A 19,333-nucleotide genomic window follows, 5' to 3' on the forward strand; every position below is an offset into this window, starting at 1 on the left:
CTACTCAAAATACATTGTTCTTCACATACTAAGTAAGTCCTCTTATATCTGTGGACATTCAGTAACTTCATAACTTCATTGATCAAGAGCTCCATGGTGAAAAAAAATTCTTCTAACTAAGTCATTCTGAGAATAAGAAAGTTGAAGTAAAATATTCACTTCTCACTGTGGTTTAGGGCATTTGATGAAGAGAACAAACAGGCATGACCTAAACTGAGAGGTTCAGGGTTAATGTGATGTTTTGGGGGACTCTGCATCCTTGGTCAAAGGATCATCTGGAGAGAAATAAAAAGCATGAAAGTCATGCTTGAAACTGTCAAAACAGTTCCCGTTTGTCTCATCTGCCTGGGATGGAGGATGCATCCTCTTGTAAGCTTTACTGAGAAAAAATACATTGCCTAGATTTTATGTTTAGCATTTCATGTTTAAAATATATAATATGGGGGTGCCTGGGTGGCTCAGTGGGTTAAGCCTCTGTCTTTGGCTCAGGTCATGATCCCAGGGTCCTGAGATCGAGCCTTGCATCCGGCTCTCTGCTCAGCGGGGAGCCTGCTTCCCCCTCTCTCTCTACCTGACTCTCTGACTACTTGTGATCTCTCTCTGTGACAAATTAAAAAAAAATCTAAAATATATAATATGTATGGCTAAATATACTTTTAAAAATATAAACTCAGAATTTGACCTTTCTGGATTTAAATGCTACTTATGTCACTAGCTATATGGCATTGTGAGTTAATATATCTACGCTTTCTATTATTGTATAATACTAATATTATATAATATAGTATAATAATAATGATGATTATTGAATATTTACATGTCAGACACTATTCTAAATGTTTAATACGTATCAATGCATTTAGTTCTCTGGACAATGTAGTGTGATGGAACTTCATTATTATCATCCGTTTATGGAGGGGAATTTTAGAATTTAACCAAGGTCCCACGGCTAACAGGTAGAACAACCGGGATTTGACCCACAACACTGGCCTCTCCTGCTGTCACCTTTACCCCTTAGACTGTACTACTTCTCAAGATACTGGAGACAGCAACAGGATCTACTTTAGGGAAAAGGTGTGTGCCCAATACACATCTAATTTAATTCTCACGATACTAGTGTGTTACTATTTAAATGAACAAGATGTAGAGAAATAAGATATGGAAACAAGATAATGAACAAATGAGTGACAGAGCCAGGATTTGGAGTAGGTGTTATGATTCCATGACCAATACTCTTCTTGCTACACCATTCTCTCTCCTGTGTTCTGTGTTTTCATAAATCTGGGAATGTAGTTATTGGCAACAAAATGCTGTGTGACACTGAAATGTGTCTTCCTTATAATAGAGGGGTTACTACACAGTTATGTGCATGTATGAAGGTGATTAAAACATCAGTTAGAATTTTAACCATTGTTCATATATTAGTATCCCCTAATTGTATAAGAATCTGTGGGGATAATTGAATCTTCTTTTTAATGGTGAAGTAGATCTAGGACATTCCTTTGCTTTTTAAATGTCATTTAAGTTACTTGCATCAATATACTAATTGAGTACAGAAAAGCTGAAACAGTGAATTTATAAGCTAGGAAATTAAAAGGGCAATTTATAAATCAAGATGGATCAATGAACTCATTGTGAAATGTTAATCAGAAGCTTGAATATACTGTTACATACCCAAATTGTACTCATGGTTAGAATCAATTAGCCTCTGGAATTTGAGAGACGGCTTCCACCAATCCGATCCACAGGAATACCAAATCGTCTTTTTGGATGATCTACTACTTTCCTGAAACAAACCAAGGAGATTATTTTTAAGCTAAACTCTAAGTTATCAATTAATGAGTTTTGCTCTTTTATTTCTTGCAGATTTAGGTGTTTTATTTGGGAGTTGGAATACACATGATAGTTTTCATTCACTACCACCCACTATGTGCCAGACAGTATCTCTTATTCTTTGGATATCGGTCAAAGTGGGTCTAACTGCCTCCATTTTATATCTGAGGAATCTGAAGCTTTGAGAAATTAAGTTACTTATCCAAAATCAAACAGTGCAGATGAAAAGCGGGGTCTTATTAGCATACCAATCTGTTAAGTGTTTAGCTTGGGTAAGTCCCTTTCTCTCTTCAAATGTTGGTGTATTCCTCTGGTGATGGATGACAACTACACTAGCTCAGTGGTTTTCCCCAATCTCTGACTCAAAATGGTTCTTCTTGGCAAGAATGGTGGTGGGGGAGGAGAAAGTGCTGATGCCAAGACTGACTGTAGACGAAGTGTGCTTCTCAGGTCTTCACTTGGATTTTACCCAGGGAAGCTTTGTACACAATGGTCTCTGTCTGTCACATATTCTCTGTGTCAAATATTATTTGGAAAAAATTAGTTTCATTATTAAGATGGGAGGATTTCTGGCTTTTATGTTTTGTAAAATCTCCCTTTAGAAAGAAGAAACATATTCTTTTGATTTGCTATCGTCATCCCTTTGTTCTACCAAGTCAAAATCCTAGTGTTCTCAGATGAGTGATGATTTGATGTAAATAGGTAGAGGGGAAAAAAACTCTCATTTTTACTGACACCAAGTTTTTACCTTAACTACCAGGTCTAATCAGTGTTCCTCATATCACTATTAGGTAAATAATTGATTTAAAAGCTTTGAGAAATATAGAGAATAATGGAAACATGGAATATTTTTATTACTGTATCTTACACATAGAACATTCCAGAAACACAGTTTGACTGTACTCAAACTAATAAATTTGATGGTTATTAATATTTACTTAATGCTTTATATATGTCAGGCACTGTGCTTAGTACTGTGTATACAATGATGATAAAAATAGGCAAGAACCTGATTTGGAACTTATCCCTCAATGATACTGCAGGAACCAGGCACAGGGTCATGTTATGTGTTTTATTTGTTTGATTGTTTGTTTTTACTTAATTCAGCGTTCTTTTCTGTTGATTCATATCCATCTGCCTTTACAGGCTGGCTCTTGGTTTTGCAAGTCAATGCAGATAGCATCATATATATGATTTTATAAGGCTGTCTGTTAAACAACAGTTTGATCAATAGAGGAAAATCCAGGAAAAAAATATTTAGTGTTTATCCTTAACTTAGTCATACCTCTGCTACTCTTCACATTTCTTTTTTTTTAATTTTTTAAAATTTATTTATTTGACAGAGAGAGATCACAAGTAGGCAGAGAGGCAGGCAGAGAGAGAGAGGAGGAAGCAGGCTCCCCGATGAGCAGAGAGCTGGATGTGGGCCTCGATTCCAGGACTCCAAGATCATGACCTGAGCGGAAGGCAGAGGCTTAACCCAGTGAGCCACCCAGGTGCTCCTACTCTTCACATTTCTGAAAAACATACCCTCTTCAGTGAGGTCCATCATTTGTACTTCTGGATTTTTGGATACGATATGCACTACAAATTTTTCAACTTGATAATCAAAGGGGATTAGTAAAATTAGTGTAAAATAAATGTGTAAACCTGGTGATTCACAGACCTGTACCCCTGGGGATAAAAATATATGTTTATAAAAAATAAAAAATTAAATGTTGATGAGACAGAGGAAATATGTATATCACCAGTGCTTAAGTATGCTGATGTAATTATAAATAATTATTACTGGAAAAAGAAAAAAACTCATATTTTTTTATTTTTATTCATATAATTTATAGACTTTTATTTTAAACAGTTATTTTCTTTGTGGTAGTAAGAATAAGGTCTCCTCAAGGATGTCCACTCCATAATCCACAGAATCCACAAGTATGTCACCTTACACAGCAAAAGAGACTTTACCGATAGAATTAAAAAGGACCTTGAGATGAAAAGATTATGCTGGGTTGTCTAGGTAGGTCCAATCTAGTCCAGTCTCTGTAACAGTGGAAGATGACTGAAGAAGAGTGGGTTGGTTGGAGAGCTGCACTCTGAGAAGGACTTAACCCACCATCCCTGGCCTTGAGGATGAAGGAAAGAATCAAGAACCAAGGAATGGTAGGTAGGAGCGCCAGGGTGGCTCAGTCAGTTTGGCCTCTGACTCTTGATTTCTGCTCAGGTCATGATCTCAGGGTTCCTGTGTCTGTTCTGCCCTCAGTGGGCAGTTGCTTGAGAATTCTCTCTCTCCCTTTCCTTCAGCCCCTTCCCCTCTTCTTGTATATGCTCTCTCTCTCAAATAAATAAATCTTAAAAAAAAAAAAAAAAGGAATGCTGTGACTGCTAGAAGTTCTCAAAAGAGAACCAAAACAGATGGAATCCTGTCCTATAACCAAAACAGACTGAAGTCTTCCAACAACCTGAATGAGTAGGAACTGGATCCTCCTCTAGAACCTCCAAGGAGAGCAGCCCAGTGACCTCTTGACTTCTTCCATAGCTAGCTGGCAAATCAGGCAAAAGAAAGCACAGAGCAGCTAGCAGGGACAATTTTAGAGGCTACAAAGTGCCTAACAATCAATCACATGGCTGTCCCTAATTGGAAAGGAGAAAAGTTGTATAGATTGGTATATGGCGACTGCCATATACCATATTGGTATATGGACGTCCGGCCTATAGAATTGTGAGACAGTATACCACATCTTCTTGATCCATTCATCTGTTGATGGTATATATACACAATGGAATACTATGCAGCCATCAAAAGAAATGAAATCTTGCCATTTGCGACAACATGAATGGAAATAGAGTGTATCATGCTTAGCGAAATAAGTCAAGCAGAGAAAGACAACTATCATATGATCTCCCTGATATGAGGAAGTGGTGATGCAACATGGGGGCTTAAGTGGGTACGAGAAGAATCAATGAAACAAAATGGGATTGGGAGGGAGACAAACCATAAGTGACTCTTAATCTCACAAAACAAACTGAGGGTTGCTGGGGGGAAGGGGGTTGGGAGAAGAGGGGTGGGGTTATGGACATTGGGGAGGGTATGTGCTTTGATGAGTGCTATGAAGTGTGTAAACCTGGTTATTCACAGACCTGTACCCCTGGGGATAAAAATATATGTTTATAAAAAATAAAAAATAAATTAAAAAAAGAATTGTGAGACAGTAAATTTGTGTTGTTCTAAGTCCAGAAGCTTAAGGTAATTTATTACCATAGCAATAACTTATGAATATATCTGTGTAATTTAGAGCTTACGTCTGAGGGTAACATTGTTGATATATATTTTTAAAAAATCAGACTTGATAGGATTTTTTATTCTTTGAACCTTTCAATTCCTATACTGACTACCTCCATCGTAAGTCCAGGAAAAGGGTAAGATAGAAGCCGCCTCAGGGTGGAGGAGAGTGCTCAGGAGAAGTTCCAGACAAGTAAGAAGAGGAAGTGAGAAACCAACCCCTTTGGGTGTTTCAAGGACTGGTGTGAAGGGGAAGGAAATGCAGCTGGGATAAAGAGTAGTGCCGCACATGTGAACTAACCTCCCAAAGCACCTGCGGGTTGGATGGTGGCAGGAACAGTCACACTTCTGCTTCTTTAGAGGAAAGTATGATGGTCTCATGCATCATTATAAATTAGAACAGAACATTTACTGGTTAAGAGTACTAATGCACACTAATGAGGTACTACATCTTGGCTAATTGAATGTAAATAAAAAAAGAGTACCAATGCATTTTTTTCAAAAATAAAGGTAAAATAAATGAAAACAGCATTTTTTCATTCTTTTCTACAATGGATCTTTTTTGCTCAAGCAACTAAGAGGCAGCTGTAGTGGTGGAAAGCAAAATAAATTCTTTTTTCCCTCCTTTTTCCCTCATTCTATCTTCCTTCCATTGATCCCCCCAAATTTGATTAAGAACCAGGATATGAAAGACAGATTCTACCTGATTCTTCTACTGTAAGCATTTGTAGGACCGTTGTCATTCTGATCTTCTCTTTCTTTTTTGATGAGATTTAGATAATACCTGCTCTGCCTATCTTTCAGGCCAGTTTGTTTATTTAACACTTATTCCTTAAGTAAATTTGATTGCTTTATGCACAATCATTGATATTTTTTCTCTGTACTGGGGATACAGTGGTGAATAAGACATACATTACCTGATAAAAGCTAATGAGGTAACACACCTGAAATCATTCTACACATTTTAACCGATTCTACTATTATTTCCTAACAGTCCTGTCCACTGGTTTTAAAACTATTTGTAGTTTATTATGTCTACAAACAAAGGCTTTATAAAAGGGTTCAGTACCTAAAATGTTCAGTGAAGAGCCGTCCCTATAAAGAAATGCCCCACCTTCTCCTATATTGTGGACTCTGTAAGAGCTTCCAGAAACACTTAAGAGTGCTTAGAGCAGAGTTTGAAAACCACTGGTCACGTGGATATGAACGTTTTTGTCCTAACCATAGATCCATAATTACTTTGATTCATTTTCTAAAATTTGGGACTGGTTTCAAATGCTCACATGTATCTTGATATCAAATAAGAAAAGTAAATAAACAAATAAATGTGAAAAGCGATTCAGAATTTAAAATATTTAGCACTAATACAAAATGAAAACAATTATTCCTGTAAAGCAGTTAAAAAAAAAAAAAAAGACCATAGCTCTGTAAGTTAAATAATTTCTATGCAGTCTCCATCCATTTAGAAGTAAAATGGCATACTAGTACTTATCTTAAGGTTTTTGCTGATATGAAATATATATCACAGTCCTATACTCTGTAACACATACCCTTATAGGAATAAACAGTGTGTAAAACATAAATGTTAAGACAGTGAAATATTCTTAAGACCAAAGGGGAAAACTACTTTCTGACTATCTAGTCCCTCTTGTGACAAAATAATGGTATGACATGGCTTATATTATATATCAATGTTACCTTTTACATTTTAAAAGATTCTGAAATAGGTTAAGGATACAAAATACCTGCCAAACTAATAAAGAGAATGCATTGGTTATTTCAAATACTACCTTAAACTTTCCACTTAAATATACTTCTTGTGTTGATAGGATTTTTTAAGCATTTATATCCTTTGATAACCCCTGAAAAAATTCTTACATTCTAAAACAAGAGTTAGGAAATGTGTATTTAAATGTTTTATTGAGAATCACGTCACACATACAAAATAGCCTATAGATTTATCTATGATCAGTTAAATGAAAAATGAAATGAACATTCCTTTGGCACCAGATGAAGAAATAGAATATTAGCGACACTATAGAACTCTCCAGTGTTCTTGCTCCCAAATTGTATCCCTTTTATGCCTCAGTCCCAGAAGTAATCTGTAGACTGAATTCTGGTCTAATTATCTATCCCCTTGCTTTTCCTTATAATCTCTATGTATCATTCAAAACTCTCTTGTTTTAGTGTAAATGGTTCTGTAATTTTATTTTTTAAAAAACCATGTATGAATTCTTCTTGACTTCTTTCAGCAAGTATTTTGTTTTGATATTTGTCCATGTTGACATATACAGTTGCATTTCTTTATTTTCTCCGCTATATGATATTTTATTGTATTTATATACAATACCTTATTTAGACATTTTGCCATAGAGGGAAATTTGAGTTATTTTCTTTTATGGTGTTAAATATTCTTCAGATGAAAATTTTCTTAGGGTTGCCTTTAGTGCACATTTAAGGATTTCTCTCAAGTGTGTTTTTAGAAGTACAATCGTCAGCTATGCCTACACTTAATTATATTACATTGTGCCAGACTGTTCCAAAGTTGTACCAATTTACATATCCAAGAGCAGAGTATGGCAGTTCCTATTGTTTCAAATCTAGGCCAGCCCTTGCAATGTGCGGTTTTTGTTTTTCCTTCCCTTCCCCTATGTTCATCTGTTTTGTTTCTTAAATTCCACAATTGTGTGAGATCATATGAAATTTGCCTTCCTCTAATTTACTTCGATTAGTGTAATACCCTCTAGGTCCAATCACATTGCTGCAAATGGCAAAATCTCAAGCATTTGTAATTTTGTCTCACTGTGGTTTTAATTTGCTGTTTCTGAATAAGTTTCTCCTCTTCTCCTTTGTTTACTGATTACTTGGATTTCTTCTTTTGGAAGTGTCTGTTCAAGTCTGTTGCCTGTTTTCTATTGTTTAGTTTTTGTGTTGTTTTGTTCTGTGCTTTGTTTTTTTAGAAGTGAGAGAGGGAGAAACATGGTGGGGGACAGCAGCAGGCAAGGAAGAGACTCTTAAGCTGCTTCCACGCCCAGGGCTCAATTTCAGGACCCTAAAATCACGACTTGAGCCAAAATCAAAATTGGGATACTTCACAAAATGAGCCACCCAGTTACCCTCGTTAGTTTATCTTTTAAATTTTGATTTGTAGGAGAGTTACAAATACTCAGAATGTTAGATTTTGTCAGTTACATGCAAATATCCTTGTCCATTTGTGGTTACTCTTTATTGTGTCTTTTATGAAAATCTTCACTATTTTTAAATTTATTGGTATTTTTACTTTTTGTTTATTAATGACTTCTGCTCTAATGTTATGAGGATATTCTCCTATTTCATACTAAATTCTTTTTGTAGTTTTGTTTTTCACATTTATGTTCTTAATTCTTTTGAAATTGTATTTTTATTTATGGAATGAAACAAAGGTCTTTTTTATATTCATATTCAATTATTTATAAATGTTAGATTCAGCTTATTAAGTCTCATGGAATATCCTTTTGCAATTTTACTTTGGATTGTTTTGAATCTAAGGTATAAACAGGTCTGGAGAGATTTGAAATCTTAATGCTATCGAATCTTTCTATCTAAGATCTTTTCTTTAGGTTATCTGTCATGCCTTCTCAAGAATAATTGCAATTTTCTTCATAAAGACTTTCCATAGTTTATTGGATTTGTTGTTGTTGTGACACCATTTAAAAACATGTGCTGTAGGTTTTTTAATAGGTGTCCTTTACTTGGTTAAAAAAAAAAGTTTCCTTATATTTCTATTATTAGTTTATCAGTGATTTTGATCATGAATAGATGCTTAATTTTATTGAGTGCTTTTTCTGCATCTATTGAGTGATGTGGCTTTATTTCTTCAATCTATTAACGTTGTTAATTGACCTTCCAAAGCAAATCAACCTTATATTGTGTTTTTGTGATGAATTGGACAGGATAATGCTGTATTCTTCTTTTAATACATTACTTGAATTGTTTTGTTAATTTTTTTTGTAGGAATTTGTATCTGCTCTCATTAATGAAATTGTCCTATAATTTTTTTTCTTGTTCTCTCCATATACGGTTTTGGTGATCAGATAATGCATTCTCATGAAGTGAGTTGAGAATTGCACCTTCTTTTTTGGTTATCTTATTGTTATTTAATTATATCATGGTGTGAAAATATGTTGCATATGGTAACCAGAACTTTAAAAATTTTAAGGCTTATTTTGTGGACTGGAACTTCATTGATTTTAATAGTTATTTCATGTGAATGTAAATTTTTTTCCCCAATTGTTGGTTACAACTACAACTTTTACTGATCCTGCTTATGATTTTGAGTTCCAAGGAAAGAAACCTAAGAATCAGAGTGTGGAGAATGTTCCTTAAAAACAACAGTCTGATTTGCCAGTACATCTTAAATGGGCAATAAAATACTAGGCCCTGTCAACAAGGGCCTGCCCCTCCAGCAGCTTTGAGTAATATGTGGAAAGGGAAGATACGGTAATGGTTAATAGAGGATGTTCTTTTAAGTAGTTCAGTAATTTATTTTATTTTATATTTTTAAAGATTTCATTTATTTATCTGAGAGAGAGATAGAGGGAGGACAAACTCAGGAGAAGGGCAGAGGGAGAGGGATTAGCAAGCTCCCTGCTGAGCAGGGAGCCCAACACAGGGCTTGATCCCGAGACCGTGGGATCATGAGCTGAGCTGAATGCAGATGTTTAACTGACTGAGTCACCCAAGCGCCCCTTAAATAGTTCCATAATCTAGATTAGTAAAACATATTATTAAATTATTATACTATAAGCTTAGATGAGTACAGTAGCCAGGCTCCAACACGAACCCCAATAATATCACTATAATACAGTTTCCCTCTATACCGAGCAGGGTTGACCTCTGTAGCCAGCAGTATATTGTGACTGATGTGTGACTCCAAAGCTAAGTCATGAAAATATTGTAGCTTGCCCTGCTATTTTGGATCACTTACATTAGCGAAGTCATCTGCCTTTTCCAGAAGACACTCTAAGAGCCCTATAGAGAGGTTTATGTAGCAATTAACTAAAAGCCTCCTGCCAACTGCCCATGAAGAACTAAGACTTCCTGCCATCAGCCATGTTGAGTGGGTCATTTTGGAAATGATTAATCCAGCCCTGGTATACCCTCCAGATGACTGCAGCCCTGGCCAGCTTCTTCACGGAAACCCTTAGAGAGACCTTAAGCCAGATTCATTCAGACAAAAGTTTTCTGGATTCTGATGCACAGAAATTATGTGAGAACATCAATGTTGATTAGTGTTTTAAGATATCTAATACTGTGAAATTCGAAATGCTCTGGAATTCCACAAGAGAAGAGATCACATCTAGTTTGGGGGTTCCTGGAAGAATTTATGGAAAATGTGGAAACAGTAAAACAAATGATGGTCCCAATCTTGGTTATTGCAATTTATAATTAAGGCATAGAATTAAGTAATGACTGAACGAGGGGGCACCTGGCTGGCTCAGTTAGAAGAACATATGACTCTAGATTTCAGCGTCTTGAGTTCAAGCCACGCACTAGAGATAGAGATTACTTAAATAAATACATAAACTTAAATAAATACATTACTTAAATAAATACATAAACAACTCCAAAGAGTTGTGTTTAAAACAGAAAATTAGCCTTTTAAATTCAATTCCAGAATATCAGGATGAGGGACCACAATAAGTCTGAATGATGATGTAGTTTTTAGGGGCCAATATACAATGTCCCCTCCACCACAGAGTCCACATTCAGAAACAATAAAGAAATAAGCTATGATCAATGTATGAGAATCATGATGTCATTTTTATTAGTGATCCGACTGAACATAGGATGTGGCTTTACCACTTGCATTTGAAAGGGCTTCTTTCTATTTCCTGCATGGATTAGACCAATTTATATCACTAGTCATGGTTATCATGTAGCAACAGGAAGAAAGGCAATCAATGAAATATGCTTGACTCTTCCACAATAACTTGCTTGTTAGATAAATGACTGCTTTCTCTTCCAGAAGGGAGTGAATCAAGGGTAAGACAAGAAGTTAGTCTTTCCCTACCTGGAGTTCCTGTACATGTAAATTTGTGGCTTAATAAATGGGATCTGTTTAGGAAGATGGAAGAAAGTGCTACTCTTTGCTTAGCAGAAAGTTGATGTATGACTTGGAATTCTATTTCAAAGTAGTAATTCAATTTTAAATGGATTCTGTTAAATTTATGGTGATGGTGCTTACTAAGCATAATGTCACCTTCTAAAGTATTATCCCAAGGAATGGGTGGAAACAAACCATGAGCACTGGAATAAATAACGAGATTGAGGTTTTTGTAAGGTAACATAGGCATGCTTGATTTGGAAATTGCCGTAAAGCACTAGGATAAGGCGTAGGGGGTCTTCATTTGCTTGGCTCATGAACCTCTGTGAAGGTCTAATGAAACTTTCAGAACTTCTACCCAGCAAATAGATTTACACAAAAATATCTTCTAGAATCTTCTTTTGGGGATGGGAGTAGATAAGGTACACATCAAAGCCTATCCATGGAATCAATATTGCTGAGAATCAATATTGGAGAAGGTTTTAAACTCATTCAGATACTAGTTAGGGTAGGGAGCAAAGGCAAAGGGACAATCTCAGTCTGTGGTATTGAGCTGCAGTGATGAGAGGCCAGCAACAGAGAACAGTTATGAACAATGGCCCTGGATCATTATGCTTGAGAGCATCTTCTATTACATAGCCAGGCTTTTCAAGTAGGAGGAAGGAAGTAGGGAAATGACACAACATTCTTTGAATCATTTTCTTGAATTTCTTCTCTGAAATGGAGCCCATTTTGAACTATATCTTTTGGGCATCACCAAATAAGAGCTGGAAAGGAATAGCAAAAACCATAAGATTTCTAGATTGGCTTACGTCTGTAGCATTGCTTCTCAATTAATTAGGAAGGAATGTGAAATGTTAGGATTTTTATCTTTAATCTTTGAGACTGTCATCAAGAAGGGCAATCATATCTGACATGAAACTGCATTTGCAATTCTCAACTGTACTCTGAATTTAATGTCTGGCTTAGGATAGAAACCCATCTATCATTGGTATAAATTTTCTAAAACTATTTATTTAATGCATACATTCTAAGTGAACCTTGCTGTTCCAGTTCTTGGATAGGTACCTTTTTTTTTTTTTTTTTAAAGATTTTATTTATTTATTTGACAGACAGAGATCACAAGTAGGCAGAGAAGCAGGCAGAGAGAGATGAGGAAGCAGGCTACCCGCTGAGCAGAGAGCCCGATGCGGGGCTCGATCCCATGACCCTGGGATCATGACCTGAGCCGAAGGCAGAGGCTTTAACCCACTGAGCCACCCAGGCGCCCCGGATAGGTGCCTTTTTGATGCAGAACTTTAATTTCTTCATCAGAAGAACTATTTATCTGGAAAGTCAATGGACTTGGACTTAAACATCTAACATTCTAGCTGATAATCTCAGGAAAATCATTTTTTCTGCCTGAAAATATGCAAATAAAATGAGGATAATAATATCTTCTTAGGGAGTTATAGGGATTAGAAAAAAAATATATACCAGGATGTTAAAATGGGATTTTTTTTCTATCTTAGTTTTGGCTGTGACCTCAAAAAGCTGAGGAAAAACAGAAGTAGGTGGCAAGCATTTCTTCTTGCATTCCAAAGTGAAACACTAGACTCTTGCAGTTGTTGAAAAGGGGTTTCCTAAATACTGATTATCCCAAATTGAATCCAATAAGAGGATAGATGTAGATAGAGTAGGTGAAGAAGGAGAATTTCTGTGGAATGAATTATTGGAGAACAGCGATAATTTTCCTCCTCTTTCCTCTTCTAGGGTGTGGGGGAGACTTCGAAAAAACAATTTAGATGCCTTGACATATGCCCATGGAAGAGGGCAGGCCTGAAAGAACAGCGTCAGTGAAATCTCAAGGGCAAGAAGCTGTGAGAGTTCGCTCCAGACAAGAATGAAGAGATGGAAAAAAAAAAAAAAAAAAAAAAAAAGAATGAAGAGATGGTAACATAAGGAACCATTTCAGTTTGTGACTGGAACCAAAGCAGTGGGTTTTCTGTGGAGCAGAGGCAGAGCAAGCTTGTGGATAGAGTTGGCCTTATGTTCACTATAAAAAACACCTTCCCTGAGGGCCTTGCTGCCAGGGGTGATGGTGAGGTGACCTCATCAGGGTGCTGGTGGTGATGTCATTTGAAGAAGTTGGGAAGGGAAGATGAGGATGAGGGGCAAACTGACCTACCAGGGGAGAGCATTGCAAGAAGGAAGGATATTTATATGGATGTTCCTGATGGGGGTTATGTGATGACTGCTCCTCCCCCCAAAATAGCCCATGATAAGGAATCAGCTTTGAACATTTACTGAGGCCAGAGAGCAGTAAAGCCAGGGTATTAGTCTCATTCGAGTCAGAGTTTTCTTTACCTCTCTGCACTGCCATCCTCAAGACCAGGGAAGCAGGAGGCAGCCCACTGTCCTAGGGGAAGGGGCAAGAAGAAATTGACTACAAGCAACCCCCTTCCCATTGCAACCTCACAACTTGAATGGGACCTAAGCAGGGAAGAAGAGAAACTTTAATTATATTTATGGTTTGGGCTAAGATGTAAGAATAGTTATTTGAATGATTGATATATGGTTGTTTTGTAATAAAAACGGCAAGAGGGGTCTTTCTTATTTCAGTGGGACCAGTGGAGCCATAGTACCTGCCCTTATTTTTATCTAAGAGGTAGGAAGCAGCTCCTACTGAATGGGTTAGAATGCATGTAGGTGGGGATTAAAACTGTTTTTCTGAGTATGTCTCATGGAGTCCTTCTCTTTGAAGTAAGTGGTTATAATAACAGTGTACTGGAGCAAAGTTTATTGACCTGAATCTGTACAATGTGCATAATTACAATGAATGTAATTACACTTCCGTCTCGCTTGCCAGAGTCAATCTCTGCCTTTTCTCATTTGACTTTTAGTCCAGGAGGCTAACCTGTTTGGAAAAGATAAAAATTCCTCTGGTCTCTGGCTTCAGTTTGGGTCAGGCAATGGGCAACCTTGGAAAGAGACTAGAAGAACAGAGGAAGTGAGATCGGGATAATTCCCCCTGCCGCCCGCCTTGCCAAGTCACGTCCCCCAGTGAAGGTCACTCCTTCTCTCAACCCATTTAACTGTTCAGGACTGTCTCTTGGACTTCTGCAAACCTCTCTTCCTTGTCTCTTTAGACCCAGGTCTCAGGCTGTTGCACCTTCTATTACAATTCCCCTCTACTCAGTCTTTTGTAAAAAATCCTGTTGTGAGCAAACTCTTCTCAAATTTTCCTTTTTTAAATGTGCTGCCTGTTTCCTGCAGAAATCCTAACTGACAAAATAATGCTGACCTCAAGATATTAATGAGAGAATTCAAGCAGTAAGAGTTATGAAGATGTTTATAGTAAGTAAATACAAATAATGAGTATTGTTTTCTTTTCCACAAGGTATTCTCAGCATTGCATGAAGGAGTGAGGGAAAAAAGTTTTTAGAGAAATTCCAGGCCAGTTATTAGCATCCTCCAATATTAAAAGGCCATTCATATAGTAGATGCTATTTTGCCCGGGATATAATCAGAGCTGATCATTTTATTTGCATAAATGAGAAAACCATTCATTAACTGCAGGCTTTAAACAAATGAACTGAATGAGGAAAATACTTTGGACTTCAAAGCATGGTTAACTTTGCCCTGAGAATTAATTTGCACATCCATTTGATTAAGAAGCTGGTGTCAAATTGAGATAGAAAAAAAGTTAAGCACCATACAAAATAGGAACCAATAGGTGGTTCCTTGCATCATTTTAATATGATCTGAAATAGACTTTGTTCTGTTTTATCTTTTTCATGATTGTTTTTGTTTTTATTTTCCCCCAACAATTCATCTTTCCATTTCCATCTCTTAGGAAGTTTTTCAAAAACAAAGTGTAAAATTTTCTTTTCTGAATACTTTACAGTAATTGAAAATAAAATAATGTGTGTCATTTGCTTGAATGTTAGAGTTTTTAAATATGGAATTGTATGCCAATATAATTCAGGGATCCATACGTGTGATGCGAAAATGTTACATCTTTGGTTTCATTACCCTCTAACTGAAATATAGCAATTCCTTCACTTATGAATGCAGGGAACAAATCACAATAATATCAGGAGTACCTAGACCTTTGTTACAAATAGAAATCACGGATATATTCAGATTTCATTTGTTGTAGATATTTTGAAATTGCTTTTATGTTCAGCACTACTTGAAATGATTGTTTTTTGGACTTGTCTCTTAGAACTTATTATTCTATGGATTAACAAGTAAGCATATATGTTATTATATACTAATTAACTTTACATTTTTTGATAATTCTATTTCTATATATTGGTAATCTTTGAATTCTTTTTTTTTAATGAATATTATCCACTTAAGAACAATAATATGAGAAGTAGTCCATAGGTTTCACCAAGCTACCAAAGTGGTCCATGACCCAAAGAAGTTTATGAGTCCCTGGATTAGGGGATGGATGAAATCTTGGGGCTTCAGTATGAAAATGGATCTTGGACCTATGCTCTTCCGTGGGTGATTACGAGAAAGTAGAGAATGCATGCCTGAGAAGGATAAAATTTGAAGGGATACACATGAAAACCATGGATGTTTAAAAGCCACAAAGAAAGTGTGAACACTCATGCAAACTCATGTTAAAGTAATATGATAATTCTTAATTTTGTGAAAATTCCAAAAATAAATAGGGAAGAGGTTAAAGGTCCCTGTATTAGTGGACCAAGGCAATTGTCTCAAATATGATAACAGAGCAGCAAATAACCTTACATATGACTCTCCCGAGCAAAATTGCTATAATTTTTATGCACTTTTTATAAATTGGTGTAAAACTCTAACCTATGTCTTTTTATACAAAATATGGAAAAATACATATTTTTGTCCTGTCACTTTATTATACACATTTCAATGATACAAAGATGTTTTTGTAACAGATGATTGAAATTTTAATCTTCAATCTTGAGTTATCATTATGTCTTGAAAAACCTAAAATTGTTTTCCAATTAAAACTCAAGAAGGTGTAGAGAAATATTTTATGCAAGAATATATTTATTTTCCATTATTTCCCACCTTCCTAATATACAAACCAAATTTAATATTTACTTTGAGGCCAAGAATGGAACCCTTATTAAAAAAAAATAAATCTTGTAAAAAACTTCCCACAAGATGTGCCCTTTGAATTTAATTTGAAAGATTAAAACGAGCTATTGAAAATAAAAATATAAAATGCAAAAGTAACTTATATCTACATAAGAAAATTATTAATATGTATACATCATTCTAAATAAATTCTAAATAGAACAATCCTGACATTGGAGCTCACCTTTGTTGCTATGCCAGTGAGTACAGAAAAGCCTAGTCTCTGTATTCTAATTTCAGAGGTGAAGCAAGATTAAACAGTCTAGCTTAAGGGAAATCCTCAATTTTTCAAGCTCATGGGGAAACTACTGTGCAAATGTATTAGTTCTACTTAACTCATTTCTAACTTCTGGAAGTAGTCAGAAGTAAAGGTAGAACAAAAAGGTAGAACAAATTGAAAACTACGATATTTGACCTTCTAAGATCATCAGTTACTCAACTAAAATCCTTTCTTGCTTTATACACATTGGATGTAGCAGTCATTGTCTAGCTTCAGAGATACTGATCGAGTTTATATGGGTTTTCCATAGTTTTGAAATGGCAGTTTTTGAACATGGCTTTTGAACACAGCTTTCCTGTGGGACCCCAAATCTCCTTCCCAAGTTCACTTCTTATCCTGCTTCTTATCTGTATCTGATACTAAGCCCACACCATGCTATTAAGCCCTTGCAAGAATGTGCCTCACAAGAACATTCAAGCCTGTGAACCATCTCTTTGATGAGTTCCTCTCCACAGAATAGTCGTTCTTAATCCACTTAACCTTTCAAAAGCAGTACTAGTTATTTCAGTCAAAATTTATTATTATTGCTGAATATGAAAAACTATCTTTTTTTTCTTCTAGAAAATTATTGAAAAACACACATCATCTACTCAAATAGTGCTTCCCTCTGTTCTATTTGTTCCCACTGAACTTTCATTAGATTAATATATATATTATAATCTCTCATTCTGTCCTCCATCTCTTTTGATATATTCTTCTTATATGATGAATTCATTCACTGTTTGGCCAGATCTAATCTGCTATTTCTCTCATTGCATAGTGTTTTGTTTTTCTCCTTCATTTTATCATGGGATATTTCAGACATCTGCCAAATAGAATTGTATAAAAAGCTCCCAAATATCCCTCATTCTACGTCAACAGTCATCAGTTAGGCAAATCTTGCTTCCTCCTTTCCATTTTCATTCCTATACTATTTTGAAGCAAGTCCAAGGTAAATACTTTCAATTAAACTTTTAAATGAGAATCTCTCTCATTTTTAATGTGACCACAGTACCATTTTCATATTTAAAATTACACTATAATTACTTCAAGTTGTCAAATAGCCCTTCTTCACATTCACAATTGTGTCTTACAAAATTATTATTATTTTTTTAATGTGACTGGTTAATAAATGCTTTATTCTGCTTTAATCTTTAGGATGTCCTTTCCCCTCCATCCCTTTCTTTTTCTTCAAAACCTTGTAATTCATTTATTGAAGAAACTGTATTATTCATCTTGCAATTTCGTATAGTCTGACTCTTGCTGACTCCTTACAGTGTCTCTGAAGAGAAAACGAGTGAGGGGAGGGGCGGAAGCACAAGCAGACTCCCCACTGAGTGAGGAGCCATGGTGGCTCCCTCAATCCCAGGGCCCTGAGATCCTGACTTAAGCAAAATCAGACACTTAACCAACTGAGCCGCCCAAGTGCTCCCAACTTGTCATTTGTAAATAAACATAGTTTTACTTCTTTCTTTGCAATTCTTATGTCTCCAAATGTTTTCTCCTATCTTAACGCATTTTTGAATTGTAGCAAAAATAATAGGTATGATTTTCCTATTCCTCACTTTAAACTTCCAGTATATGTCACCATTAGGTTAGACATTGGCTTTGGGTTGAGTTATACACATACACACATACACACACCATATTAAGGAACTATCTGTCAGTTCTCATTTTGTGGTACTTTAAAAAATATAATAAATGTTAGATTTTGTCAAATGCCTTTTCTGCGGATTCTTTTTAGCGGATTCTGTTTATTAACTTCATATCTATAGTTTTTGCATTGATATTTATATATGAGATGAGCCTAAAATTTCATTTTTAAAGTGTAATGTTGTGATTTAGGGATTAATATTATATTTATATCAGGAAATGTACTTGGAAAGTTTACTTGGTTTACTAAGATCTGAAAAGGGAAAATAACCTTAGGGGTATTTGATAACTTAAGATTTGGTAAAATTCTTCCATGGAAATATTTAGGTCTGCTTTCTCTTAGCAAGCTCTTAAAAAAAAAAAAAATCTCCATGATAATTAAGCTATTTATCTTTTTGGGAGTCAATGTTTTTATAAATGATATTTTTCCAAAATTTTATCCTTTTTGTCCAGGTCTTCAATTTATTTATATACAGTTGAGCAAAGTTGTTCTCTTTTTTAAAGATTCTCTATTTTGGTTTTTCCATCTTGTCATTTCTAATTTTGTGAATTTGCTTTCTACTTTTTTCTTAATTGGATTAGGTTAACTAGTGGCTTATATTTTTCTTGATTTAAGAAACATGGCTTTACATTTGATTTCTTTTATCCTGTGTTTTGCTTCACAAACTTTGATTTCAACTTTTGTCATTGTTCCTAGTTTCTGCTCTTTTTTTTTCTCCCCTGGCTTTTCTTGACTTATTTTGTTGTTCTTTCTAGATTTTTTTGTGTGTCATTTGCTTTATCTTAACTTTTTATTTTTATCGGTATAATAATGGTTTTTATCTGGTATTTTCTTTATCAGCCCCTAATGTTACATTTTCATTATTATTATTTTCAATAAAGTATGTAATTTTATTTTGTATTCTTCTTTGACTCAACCGCTATTTAACGATACAGTTTATACTTCCTAGATAAAAGCGCTTCTTGTTTTCTGGTTTTGTTACTAAGTTCTAGTTTATTATATTTCAGTTAGTGAATGATTTTTTAGTGTATCTGTTCTTTAGAATTTCTAGAAGGTTTATCATCTCAGATACAGTAAATTTTGTAAATACATCATACGTACTTGAGAAGAATC

General features: G+C 35.3%; 1 protein-coding gene across 1 annotated transcript in view; it reads right to left on the bottom strand.

Annotated features, from left to right (window-relative positions):
- Positions 1-1,701: 1,701 nt before the first annotated feature.
- The window catches only part of OSTN (osteocrin), a 35,769-nt gene continuing 18,137 nt past the window's right edge, over positions 1,702-19,333 (bottom strand). The window contains exon 4 of the mRNA XM_059388022.1: positions 1,702-1,786. Within this exon, the coding sequence (XP_059244005.1) occupies positions 1,702-1,786 (85 nt within the window). The remainder of the gene's footprint in view (positions 1,787-19,333) is intronic.

The sequence above is a fragment of the Mustela nigripes genome, chromosome 2 (genome assembly GCF_022355385.1).
Source record: "Mustela nigripes isolate SB6536 chromosome 2, MUSNIG.SB6536, whole genome shotgun sequence".
Classification (NCBI taxonomy): Eukaryota; Metazoa; Chordata; class Mammalia; order Carnivora; family Mustelidae; genus Mustela; species Mustela nigripes.